We start from the raw sequence: 12,304 nt of genomic DNA, 5'->3' as shown, positions 1-12,304 counted from the left end.
GATATCAAAAGATGCAATCAGAGCCCAAGAAAATGTACGACACACAGACTTGTAATGGTATCACCAGCTTGGTTAAAAAAACTTCCAAATGTGCCTTGATATGTTGGGTATATGTTACACCATGGGGTTCATTTTGAAAGCACTTAGACTTAAAGGTAACTTTGTAAGTTTAAGTGCTTTAAAAATAACACCTCCATTTGAACGTTAGAAGGAAACTCGCACAATGCAAGCATTAAGAAGAGTACTTGAGGTAAATTTGAGAGACTGAGATCACACTCAACATATCCTGGCTTATGACTGATCATTCCTGTTGTGGTGTGCACAAATCCATATGTTTATCATTGAATGTTGTGGCTACTTTGTTTCTTTTGGCCCTCTCTGCTCTACTTTGGCGATCTGTGGAGGCTATTCTCTTCTTTCTCCTATTGGGGTGCAAATCAAAAGCATTTGGCAGAGGGAAAGCCTCGGAACGGCCAGAGGAAGGCCTGTTCTAAAAGCTGCCAACAATGCAAAATTTGAAGAATGGGAGTGGAAAGGAGAGAGAGAGGCCCAAGGGGTGGGTAGAGGAAGGTAGGAAAAAAGTTTAGACCCAAGGGACAGTGGAAACAGGCTGTACATATATGGAAGGGAAGAGGGCATACAGGCTGCACATATGTGCAAGGGAAGGCAAGAGGGGGAGACAGGCTGCACATATGTGGAAGGAGAGGAAAGAGGGGATACAGGCTGCACATATGTGGAAGAAAAGAGGTGAGACAAGGCCAACAAGATGAAAACGAATTTTGTGCAGTTTGAAACAGTGGTAGAAACAAGCGTATTTTTAAGATGATCTAGTGTTGAATAGTATTGAAACAATTCTATATTTGAAAACATAAATAGGTTTGGACAAGTTCCTGGAGGGAAAGTCCATAGTCTGCTATTGAGACAGACATGAAGAAGCAACTGCTTGCCCTGGGATTGGTAGCATGGAATGTTGCCATGATTTTGGTTTCTGCCAGGTACTTGTGATCTGGCTTGGCCACTGTTGGAAAGAGGATACTGGGCTAGATGGACCATTGGTCTGACCCTCTATTGGCTACTTTTATGTTCTTGTATGGTTTTCCTCAGACAAAATTGTGAACCTTAACAGAATCTTACAGCTTTGTTGTCTCTGCAAAAGAACAGTATAAGAAAATGTCTAGGATACATGAAAATATGGAAAAATTGTGTCAGAGTCTGATGGAATACTATGTTATAGATCCAAAGAAAGTGTCTGTTGAAGAGCTTTTTATTGATCTGAATAACTTCAAGACCATGTTTATGGTAAGTCTGTTTATTGCTGTGCTTTTTTTTCTTTAATAACATTTTTTTTTTTTGGGTGTCCTTCCTTCTCAGTAGTAATTTGTTTTTATAGCACATTCAAGTCCATTGTCATATTATTGTGATTATCTTCCATTTCTCAGAACTGAAATCTTGGAAAACATGTCTTAATTACATCTATTTCATTCTATTTTATTTAAAATGGCTACTATATTGAGGATCTATAAATAAAATTCTATAGTCCTTGGTAGGGAGTCATGCATCAGAAGTAAATAACTTAAATTGCTTTATAATCATTCATGCAGAACCCGTGTTATCCAGTTGGCATTTGCTGATTTTTGTAAATATGTAATTATTTACACAACCTTTATTTGTATTTTCTGCATAACATAGTTTTGCCACATTTTGGCTATTTGATTATCTCTTTGCAATCGGTTGATGAACTTCTAGTACATATCAAGGTTTACTAGTAGCAAAATTGTATTGGGGGGGGGGGGGGAGTTAATTCTTTAAAGCTTTTTCTGTTATAAAACTAAGAGTAAAGCAAGCAAACCACAAGGTAGTTACTCCTTTTAACTTGCATGTGTACGTGTTTAGAGTACATGCACACGTGTGTATTTGAAGCAAGTGTAAATTTGTGATAGTGTTTGTATGTTTCTAGTGGTCATTGTACAAACTTAAGCATTCTGTATTCAACTGATGACTTTTGAACTTTTCACATAGGGACTCTGTTAGAAAGTTCACAAAGGGCAATTTTCAAATTTGTATGTTATTGCAAAATCTGCAAATACTTTTTACCTGTGACCTCTTCTAAAGTGGGGGGGAGGAACCCCTCCCTTCACAAACTGCTTTGACTAGAATGATGAATAGTTTAGAAAATACAAAATGTGTTTTACATGTGTTGTAGCAGACTCTGCCACTGGAAATGTCTGCACTGAATATGGCTGAAAGTGCACATGTTGTGGAACAACATGAATATTTTTACCCACACACAAAAGGACTAGTGAAAGGTGGATGGCGTAAGGTGTACCTTGGGTGGAGGGACTGGGGAAAGGTGGAATTTGCCATAGCGGGGTGCTGAACATGGGTGGATGAGGTGTTTGTGTGCTGTGGGAGGAGAGTGGGCTGGTGAAAGGTGGATGAGATCCTGAAAATGACTTAAGAAAAAACAAGAAGTGGTAGAGAAAAACCAGAACCAACCCAGGTGTCAAAAATAAAATGGTCAGCCAAAATACTTATTTTAAATTTGTAGAGAATGAAAAATGTCAGCTTTTGAAAATTGTACATTACCTGTATTTTGCTCAGGACAGGAGTAAGTACATTTTTGTTTCTTTACTATTCCATGGCTTACTGAATTTGGTTTCTTGTTTTCCATTTCCTTTTTATGTCTGCAGTTTTGAAGTCTCCTATCCTTTTTTGCAGTGGTTTTCAACCCACTCCTCAGGGACCGCAAGGTCATTGAGTTTTCAAGGATATCCACAATGAATATGCATGAAATAGATTTGTATACAAATTTTTCTCATACATATTCATTGTGGAAATCCTGAAAAGCTGACTGGCCAGGTGGTTCCTGAGTATTGCATTTGTACCCCACATTATCACCTTTTTGCAGGCTCAAATGTGGCTTACAGAGTGTTATTCCTCATCAACCCTCCAGACCGGTCAAGACGCTTGGGTTATGCTCGCCTACCAGCAGAGGGAGACTGAGAACACTAAACTTGAAACTATGTACTTATAACCTGTGCCTAGCCATCTATAGCCAGTATTTTCTCAGTCTCAGCAGAGGGTAGACAGGCAGCCTGTGCAGCTTGCCCGATCTGGATAGGTTTTTGAGTTTATTTTCAGAGTTTGTGTGTTGGTTCTGGTGGATCCCTGTGCCTGGAAGACTTTGGTGTGCTAGGGGTTGCGGGTCCGCTGGGGCCCGTCATTGTCCCCTCTGGGGTGTCACACCCGGGTGGCTGGGTCCCTCCCCCTGGCTGGCTCTCCGTTTGGGCAGCTTTGTGCCTCGGCTGCAGTTTGTTATACTGCAGCCTTGAGTGCTGGATGGTGTTAGCAGCAGCAGGGCTCAAACTAAAGGCTGCAGTAAAGTTTTATTGTTGAAAAAAAAAAAAAGACAGGCCCAAACGTTGGTGAGAGCTATTGGAGCTGCACTCCGGAGAGACGGAGCTGTTCAGCTGTGTTCAAGGCGCTGAGTTTTCCTGCTCGGGTGAGTTTTTCTTTGTGCTTACAATTGGGGCACTTGTTTTGGCGGTCAGCTGGGCTTCGCGAAGATGTCGGGGAAACCGCTTCGGTGTCGGTCATGTGTGCGTCGGGGCATTGACGCGGTGGGCAGCACTTGTCGTTTTTGCGGGGAACCGAAGCCTCAATCCTCCGCACCGCTGGTGTTAGCGGCGGAGGTTCCCACGACTAGCGTCCTGGAGGTTGCGGGGCCTATGAATAGCGGCCCTGCGGCAGTTCCGATTTTGGCGGGAACCGCCGCCATTTTGGATTCGGCGCTGCACGGGCCCGAGAGAGTCGGAGGACTGCAGGGCAGTCAATTTCCAGCGCCTTCGGGGGGTGATGCCTCGGGTAGGATCGGGTTTCCCCCGGATTTCATTTGGAGCTTATATCAGGCTTGGCAGGTGGGGCCGACTCGAGCGGAGCCCCTTAGTCTTGGGACGGGGGGTGGGGGGGGCTAGCGCGAAGAGACCATGTGTAGAATGGTCTGAGGAGTTAGAAGGTTTTTCTCCTCCGGAGTCGGAGGGTGACTTTAGCCTCCTAGAAGAGGAGGAGGGGTCATTGGCTGGATATGATAAGGAGCTTGCGCTGCCTGGGGAGGATCCCTCAGTGGTTCGCATTTTTCAACGAGATGAATTGTCAGATCTCATTGATCAGGTGGCTGCGACCCTCAAATTTGATCCGGCGGCAGCTCCGTTAGAGGCCAGAAAGCAGGATCCGTTGGTTAAGGGGATCAGACGGGTGTCTTGTACTTTCCCTATGAATGCGGATCTGAGAGAAATTACTCAGGAGTGGCAGGCGCCGGAGGCGCCATGTAAGGTGGCTCGGGCCATGGCTAAGCTTTATCCCCTGCCGCAGGAAGATAGAGATTCTTTCAAGCCTCTGACCGTGGATGCCGTGCTTACGGCAGTGACTAAGGCTACGGCGATTCCGGTGGATGGAGGGGCTGCGTTGCGAGACCCTCAGGACAGAAAATTAGAGACTTTCCTAAAGCGCAGTTTTGATTTGTCAGCTCTGGCGTTGCAGGCGTCGGTCTGTGGAGGTCTGGTGGCGCGGGCTTGTTTCCGCTGGGCGGAGCGGCTCTTAGATAGTCCGCCAGGGGACAGAGCCTCTTTGACTCAAGATCTGGCAAAGTTGGAGTTGGGGTCCTCCTTTTTGGCGGATGCGCTGTATGATTTGTTGCGGGCCTCAGCAAAGAACATGTCTCTAGCGGTGGCAGCTCGTCGGGCCCTGTGATTGCGAGGCTGGATGGCGGATGCTGCGTCCAAGGCCAAGTTGTGTTCGCTTCCGTTTAAAGGCTCTTTGCTGTTTGGTGAAGAGTTGGATAAGTTGGTGAGAGGTCTTAGTGATGCTAAGGTTCCTCGGCTTCCGGAGCTTCGCCCTAAGGCTTCTAGGGGATCCGCGGGTCGCGGAAGGTTTCAGGAAGCTAAGCGGTATCGGCCTGGTAGATATTCTGGTGGGACTAGGGGTCGTTTCTTTCAGAGAACCCAGTCCTTTCGCGGTGGCCGTCGTGGAGGGCGAGGTTTCTCTTCGGGAGTGTCCGGTACGTCCCGTCCTTCTCAATGATGGTTTGGGGGCCCAGCATCTGGTTCGCGTGGGGGCTCGCTTACGCTTGTTTTACCAGAGGTGGGTCCAGATCACGTCAGACCAGTGGGTGCTGCAGATAGTCCGAGACGGGTACGTGCTAGAGTTCGACGGACCTCTGTCCGACGACTTCCTCGTGTCTCCCTGTCATTCACGGCGCAAGGCGAGAGCGGTCCGAGATACTCTGTCGCGCCTGATAGATTTAGGAGCTGTAGTACCTGTTCCTCCAGCAGAGAGAGGAAAGGGATGTTATTCCATATACTTCGTGGTTCCCAAAAAAGAGGACGCTTTTTGTCCCATTTTGGATCTCAAGAAGGTCAATGCAGCCCTAAAGGTTCCTTCCTTTCGGATGGAGACGTTACGCTCAGCCATTGTAGCGGTTCAGGAAGGGGAATTTCTGACTTCTCTAGATCTGACGGAAGCGTACTTGCACATTCCCATCCTGGAGGCGCATCAGCGTTTTCTTCGCTTTGTGGTGCTAGGGAGACATTTTCAGTTTTGTGCATTTCCCTTCGGTCTGGCCACGGCTCCTTGAACCTTCTCCAGGGTGATGGTCGTGGTGGCAGCAGCTCTGCGGTTGCAGGGCATTTTGGTGCACCCGTACCTAGACGACTGGTTGATTCGGGCCAAATCAAGGTCGGAGAGCGAGGAGGTCACCGGTCGGGTGGTGTCCTTTTTGCAATCTCTGGGCTGGGTTGTCGATCTGGCCAAGAGTCACCTAGTGCCGTCGCAGTCTCTCGAGTATCTGGGAGTCCGTTTCGACACGAAGAGAGGCCGGGTGTTCTTGACTTCCTCTCGCATGTCCAAGCTGCAGGCTCAGATCCGTCAATTCCGAGCCCAGAGGGCACCGTCGGCGCGGGAGCATCTTCAGGTGTTGGTTCTGATGGCCGCATCAATAGAGGTAGTTCCCTGGGCCAGGGTGCATATGAGGCAGCTGCAGGATCTGGAGGAGAGGCTCTCTCTGTCGGAGGTTGTTCGTCGCAGTCTCAGCTGGCTCCATTCTCCGAACCTAGCGAAGGGCATGCCTTTGGCCGCTCCTCATTGGGTGGTGGTGACCACGGATGCGAGTTTGACGGGCTGGGTGGTGCATTGTCTGGGACAGGTGGCCCAGGGACGTTGGACAGTGGAGAAGGCATGTTGGTCCATCAATCGTCTGGAGACGCGTGCAATTCGGTTGGCTCTTCGGTCCTTTCAGAGTCTGGTAGACGGCAAGGCAGTCAGGGTTCTTTCCGACAATGCCACAGCCGTGGCGTATGTGAATTGACAGGGAGAAACGAAGAGTCCCAGTTTAGCGGTAGAGGCAGCAGAGTTGCTGGTGTGGGCAGAGGCACATCTGCAGAGTCTCTTGGCAGGACACGTGGCAGGGGTGGACAACGTGAGCGCGGATTATCTGAGCAGGCACACATTGGATCCCGGAGAGTGGGCTCTCCATCCCTCCGTGTTCGAGCGGATAGTGTTACAGTGGGATCGGCCGGTGTTGGATCTAATGGCGTTGTCCGCCAATGCGCAAGTCTCTCGGTTCTTCAGTCGTCGAAGAGATCCTCGGGCCAAGGGCATCGACGCGTTGGTCCTTCCGTGGCCGACTCAGCAGTTGCTCTACGTGTTCCCGCCGTGGCCGCTGGTGGGCCGCGTGGTTCAGCGGATCGGTCGTCTTTCGGGATTAGTAGTTCTGATAGCGCCCAATTGGCCCCGGCATCCGTGGTACGGAGATCTGATGTGGTTGCTGGTGCAGGATCCGATTCCCCTGGGGCCTCGGATGAGATTGGTTCAAGGGCCGATCGAGATGGCCGACCCCTCTCCATTCTTGCTTACGGCTTGGCTCTTGGAAGGCACCGTTTAAGTCGCAAAGGTTTCTCGGCCAGGGTGATTGATAAGATGTTGCAGTCTCGTAAGAGGTCTACTTCCTTGGCATATGTGCGGGTGTGGCGCATTTTCGAGAATTGGTGTCAGGAGCGGGGCTATGCCCCGTTGCGCGTTTCGGCAGTGGAAGTGTTGGATTTTCTTCAGGATGGTTTGGACAGGGGGCTTTCGCTCTCCTCTCTGAAGGTGCAGGTTTCAGCCTTGTCTTGTTTTAGAGGTAAGGTTCGGGGAGTATCCTTGGCGGCTTCTCCGGACGTGGGGCGGTTTTTGAAGGCAGTGAAGTTGCTTCGGCCGCCCGGTGGTCCCGTCTTGGGATTTAAATTTGGTCTTGGAGGCTCTGGTGGGGCCTCCGTTTGAACCCTTGCCTTTCATTACGTGTAAGGATCTTACTTTGAAGACAGTCTTTTTGGTGGCTATTTCTTCGGCGCGTAGGATTTCAGAGCTTCAGGCTTTATCTTGCAGAGAGCCTTTTCTGTTTTTTGCCAAAGAGAAAGTGACTTTACGCACGGTTCCTTCCTTTGTTCCTAAGGTGGTGTCTTCTTTTCATGTCAATCAGGTGATTTCGTTGTCAGTGTTGGGTGATCGTGCCGGGGATCCCTTGCAGCGTCGTTTGGCTAAGCTGGATGTGCGGCGCGTCTTGCGGTCATATTTGAGCAGAACCCAAGATTTTTGATCTTCGGACGGGTTGTTTGTTTTGTTTGGAGGTCCCAAGAAAGGTGAAGCTGCCTCCAAGGCTACTCTGGCTAGATGGTTGAAGGAGACTATTGCTTCGGCTTATTTGTTGAAGCGTCGGGCAGTGCCCTCTTTACTTAAGGCACATTCTACTCGTGGAGTAGCAGCTTCTTGGGCGGAAACTAGTTTTATTCCGCCGCAGGATATTTGTAGGGCAGCGGCGTGGTCCTCCATCCATTCCTTTGTGAAGCATTACAGACTTGATGTTCAGGCGAAAGAAGATGCCCGGTTTGGAGCGGCTGTGTTGTCTTCTGCTTTTCGAGGGTCCCGCCCTTAGCTGGGATACTGCTTTGGTACGTCCCAAGCGTCTTGACCGGTCTGGAGGGTTGATGAGGAAGGTGAAATTAGGCCTTACCTGCTAATTTTCTTTCCTCTAGATCCTCCAGACCGGTCAAGAGCCCGCCCGTTCTTTTCTCAGAAGTATTCCTTAGCCGTGTCTATGCATAGCAGTATTTTAAGCCGTGTCTATGAATAGCAGTATTTTGAGCCGTGTTCTGCTAGGACTATTCCTTTAAGGTTTTCTGTGGTCGGAGAGAATTCTTTGACTCTAAGACATTACAGAGCGGGACGCTTTGACGTCTCGTCTGTTTTCAGCACACTGTTGGTACTTGTCCTTTGGTTTTCCAGGTACAGGGGTTTCTAGTTTCAGAGTTGTGTTTTTATTCTCTGCTTTGCTAAGTGTATACTGGCTATAGATGGCTAGGCACAGGTTATAAGTACATAGTTTCAAGTTTAGTGTTCTCAGTCTCCCTCTGCTGGTAGGCGAGCATAACCCAAGCGTCTTGACCGGTCTGGAGGGTCTAGAGGAAAGAAAATTAGCAGGTAAGGCCTAATTTCACCTTATGATATAGTCATTACATATATATTACATATTATATATTATATATATATTATATATTATATAGTATAGTACTGGGTTGAGAACCATTGCTTTATTGGAAGATATCCTATTTGTTTTGCCTGTTTTGCAGAAGTGAAGCATTTTAACATGCAAGTTCTGACTTGTTCTCTTTATCCCAAAAGGAAGTATATTAGGTATATTTCTCTTTGGAGCAGAATTTTCATATGGTTTTACAAAGTTATGTGTTACCACACTTTGGACCCCGTTTACTAAGCCGCGTTATAGGTGCATTAGCATCTTTAATGCGTTTTAACCATGTACGCGTGTAACAAAAACGCGTGTTAACCGTGTATGTGCCTACAGTGTCCTATAGGTGCCTCACAGTTAACATGCGCGCTAATTGTAGGCGTGTTAAAAACGCTAATGCGCCTTAGTAAACAGGGCCCTTTGAGTATTGTAACACCTTGATGTGTGGATTATCGTGTAGCTTGTTGTGAACTCTGCAGGTGGCGCAGAATGCTGCAGCCCGACTGCTTACTAGAGCAAGCAAGTTTGAGCATATTACCTCACATTTAAAGAGCTTGCATTGGTTGCCCATTGCCAGGCGGATTCAATTTAAACTGCTGGTATTGATTTTTAAGGCACTGCATGATGAGGCTCCTTATGCTATGCTTAAAAAGTTGCAGAAGTATTATCCTACAAGATCCTTGTGTTCACAGGATCAAGAATTGTTGACTGTTCCCTCTATCCATAGTATTCAACTGCAGACTCGTATGCAAATTTTTCTGTTGTCAGACCTCAATTGTGGAATTCTTTGTCTCTTTATGTATGACAATCAACTTTGGGGATGTTTAAGAAACAGATAAAGGCTTTGCTGTTTCAGAGAGCATTTTCTGAAGCATAGTTGGTGGGGGGCTTGGGCTTCAAGATTAAGGTTCTGTTTGTTTGAGTGTATTGATGGTGTTTTTTGTGATTTGTTTGTTTTATTGTACTCCGTCCAGATTTTTGGATGGGCAGATTATAATTTTTTGTAAATGTTTTTTGTAAATAGTGTTCTTTAAGAATTGCCATACTGGGTCAGACCAAAACATCCTGTTTCCAGCAGTGGCCAATCAATGTCACAAGTACCAGGCAGGATCCCCAAAGTAGCAAGATTTCCATGCTGCCTACCCCCCACTGGCTTTCCCTAGGTTAATCTTGAATGGTTTATGGACTTGTACTCCAGGAATTGGTGCAAACCTTTTTTTAAAATCAGTACTTTTCATAAGTAGGGCCTGTGTGATTTAAATTACTGGGAGTTGGTGCTGGTTTGGTATTGTAATTTTTTGAGAAAAGATTTGCAGGGTTTGTTACTTCACACTGTGTGTAGAGAGAGACAAGGGGGGGGGTGGAGAGGGTAAAAGGGTGTAAGGATAGGTAAGGACAAGAGCAAGAAAGAGGGTTTACCAGATGCGTTAGAGGGTGAGAGAGAATGCGTGTGCCAGGAGAAGGGTGGGAAAAGAGATGGAGAGAGGGGGTGAAGATGGGTGGGGGAGGGAGAGGGGTGAAAATGGGTGGGGGGAGAGAAGAGAAGGGTATTAGGAGTAGGAAAGACAAATGTTGAAGAGGCAGAGGAAAGGGAGGGGAAAATAGCAGAGAAGGGTGGGAAGGAGGCAGATTAGAGAAAAGGAAAGAGGGAGAAGGTGACTAAGAAGTGAAGGATGAGGGAATTATAGAGAAGTGAGGGGTGTGAGCAGCAGAGGGAGGGAATAGAGTATAAAGGCGGTATAAAGGGAAATTTAAGAAAAAGATGAAAACAAAAGAAATGGTACCTAAAAGCAAAACAAGACGACAACTGAGATGAAAAGCTACAAGAAATGCTGAGAAAATAAAATGGGTAACAAAAGAAGTTGACTTAGAATTTGGACGGGAGAGGAAATGTGGAAAAAAGAAAAATAACGACAGGCTGGAGAATTTTAAATCTAAAAGAAAAAAAACCCCAAAAATATAGAGTTTTGACAATTATTTTATTGTATTGTTCTGCAGCTACACCTGAATAGGTGGGAAGTTTGAGGCTGGTTCACTTTGGTTTTATGTGGTTTATGAATTTTCATGATTTTGTAACAAACTTAGGAGCCCTTTTATTAAACTGTGCTAAAAAGTGGCCTACGCTATGACTAGCATGGGAGTTTTCCGTGAGCTGAAGCCAATTTTAGCGCAGCTATAAAATGGCCGCCTTTTCCATTTCCTCAATTAATGGTCACGTGCTAATTTCCCAATTAGTGCATGGCCATTAGCACAGGAGCCGTTGCCGACACCTGTTTTCTAGGCTATGCTTTCACACTAATTCGTTGGAGCATGGCGATGTAGCTGCGCTAGGCATACCTACTCTCTGCCCCCAATCATGCCCCCAGTGCTAAAAAATATAGTGTTTTTTAGTACATGAGGCATGTGTAGGTGCCAGAACTACTGCAGGACGCTTGTAGTGATTTTTAACCTGAAGTAAGCATGCGTTAGTGCTTACCTCAGCTTAGTAAAAGGGCTCCTTTATTGCTTGGATTCTATTGTTTTTTCTATTGCTCCCAACCCTCCCCCTCGCTGCCCTAATTGTAACATAGTAGCATAGTAGATTACAGCAGATAAAGACCTGTACGGTCCATCTAGTCTGCCCACGAAAATAAACTCATTATGTAAGGTATGAGGTAATAAAACAAATGTATACCTGATCTTGATTTGTCCAAGCTATTAGGGCATAGACTGGAGAAGTCTGCCTGGCACTGTCCTTGTTCTAAAACTTTTAAAGTTGTTATTGAAGTCCTTGAAAAGCTCCATTTGATCCTATCCAAATCTATCCAGCCACGATCCGGGGACAGACTGTAGAAGTCTGCCCAGTACGGTCTTTGCATCCTAGTTACCAGTGTTGCCACCTAGTCTCCGCTAAGCTTCTTTGGATCAATTCCTTCTAAACAGGATTCCTACGTGTCTGTATCCCATGCAGTTTTCATCTCCACCACCTGCTGCAGAAGGGCATTCCAAGTATCCACCACCCTCTCGGTGAAAAAATACTTCCTGACATTATTCCTGAGTTGGTCCCCCCCTTCAACTTCAATTGTCTGTCACCTTCCCTTTTCTGGAAAAGGTTTGTTTGTAGATTAATACCTTTCAAATGTCTGTTTCATATCACCCCGATTCTCCTTTCTTCAATGGTATACTTGTTAGGTCATCAAGTCTCTCCTCGTTTGTCTTGCTACACAAACTGCATACTTTTCTTTAAACTTCTTCCAGTCTTTTTACATCTTTAGCAAAATACGTCCTCTAAAACTGAACAGTTGTATTTCTGAGAAGGACCCCTCTTCTGCTCCTGGTGTCTGGGGGTGGGGGGGGGGGAGGAGAGTACCTTCTTATCCTCTACCTCAGGTAGCAGATTGCCTTGAGCAGCTCCTGCTGACAGGCAACTGTTTTCTCAATTAATTTAACCAGAAAATGTAGGTGAGAAATTGGTCTCTAGCCACTAAAGGCGTTTTCATCTAGACATCCCTTTTTATAATAGGTTGGATAACTGCCTCTTTTAATTGGAATGGAACTGCTCTTCACAAAGAAAGCAATTCACTGAAGTTGTTAAATGTATTCATGATAATTCATCTGCCTCTTTAATAAGCCAGCCAGCCAGAGTATCCCAAGGGGATCCACTTGTGTTCATAACCTTGAAAAATTTGGAAAGTCCTTCCTCAGATACAGGATAAAAATCTGCCAATGGCATTGCCTCAGACAACAATATATTATTGAAAAAACATC

At 46.4% G+C, this 12,304-nt stretch overlaps 1 protein-coding gene across 5 annotated transcripts in view; it reads left to right on the top strand.

Moving 5' to 3' along the window:
* Positions 1–12,304, top strand: part of DIAPH3 (diaphanous related formin 3) — a 494,215-nt gene that overhangs the window by 283,658 nt on the left and 198,253 nt on the right. For all 5 annotated transcript variants that reach the window (XM_030200561.1, XM_030200564.1, XM_030200562.1 and 2 more), the window contains one exon: positions 1,135–1,299. In XM_030200561.1, the coding sequence (XP_030056421.1) occupies positions 1,135–1,299 (165 nt within the window). The remainder of the gene's footprint in view (positions 1–1,134; positions 1,300–12,304) is intronic.

This window comes from Microcaecilia unicolor, chromosome 4 (genome assembly GCF_901765095.1).
Source record: "Microcaecilia unicolor chromosome 4, aMicUni1.1, whole genome shotgun sequence".
NCBI lineage: Eukaryota > Metazoa > Chordata > Amphibia > Gymnophiona > Siphonopidae > Microcaecilia > Microcaecilia unicolor.
The sequence above is the reverse complement of the archived record's forward strand: the minus strand, read 5'-3'. Positions and strand labels throughout refer to the sequence as shown.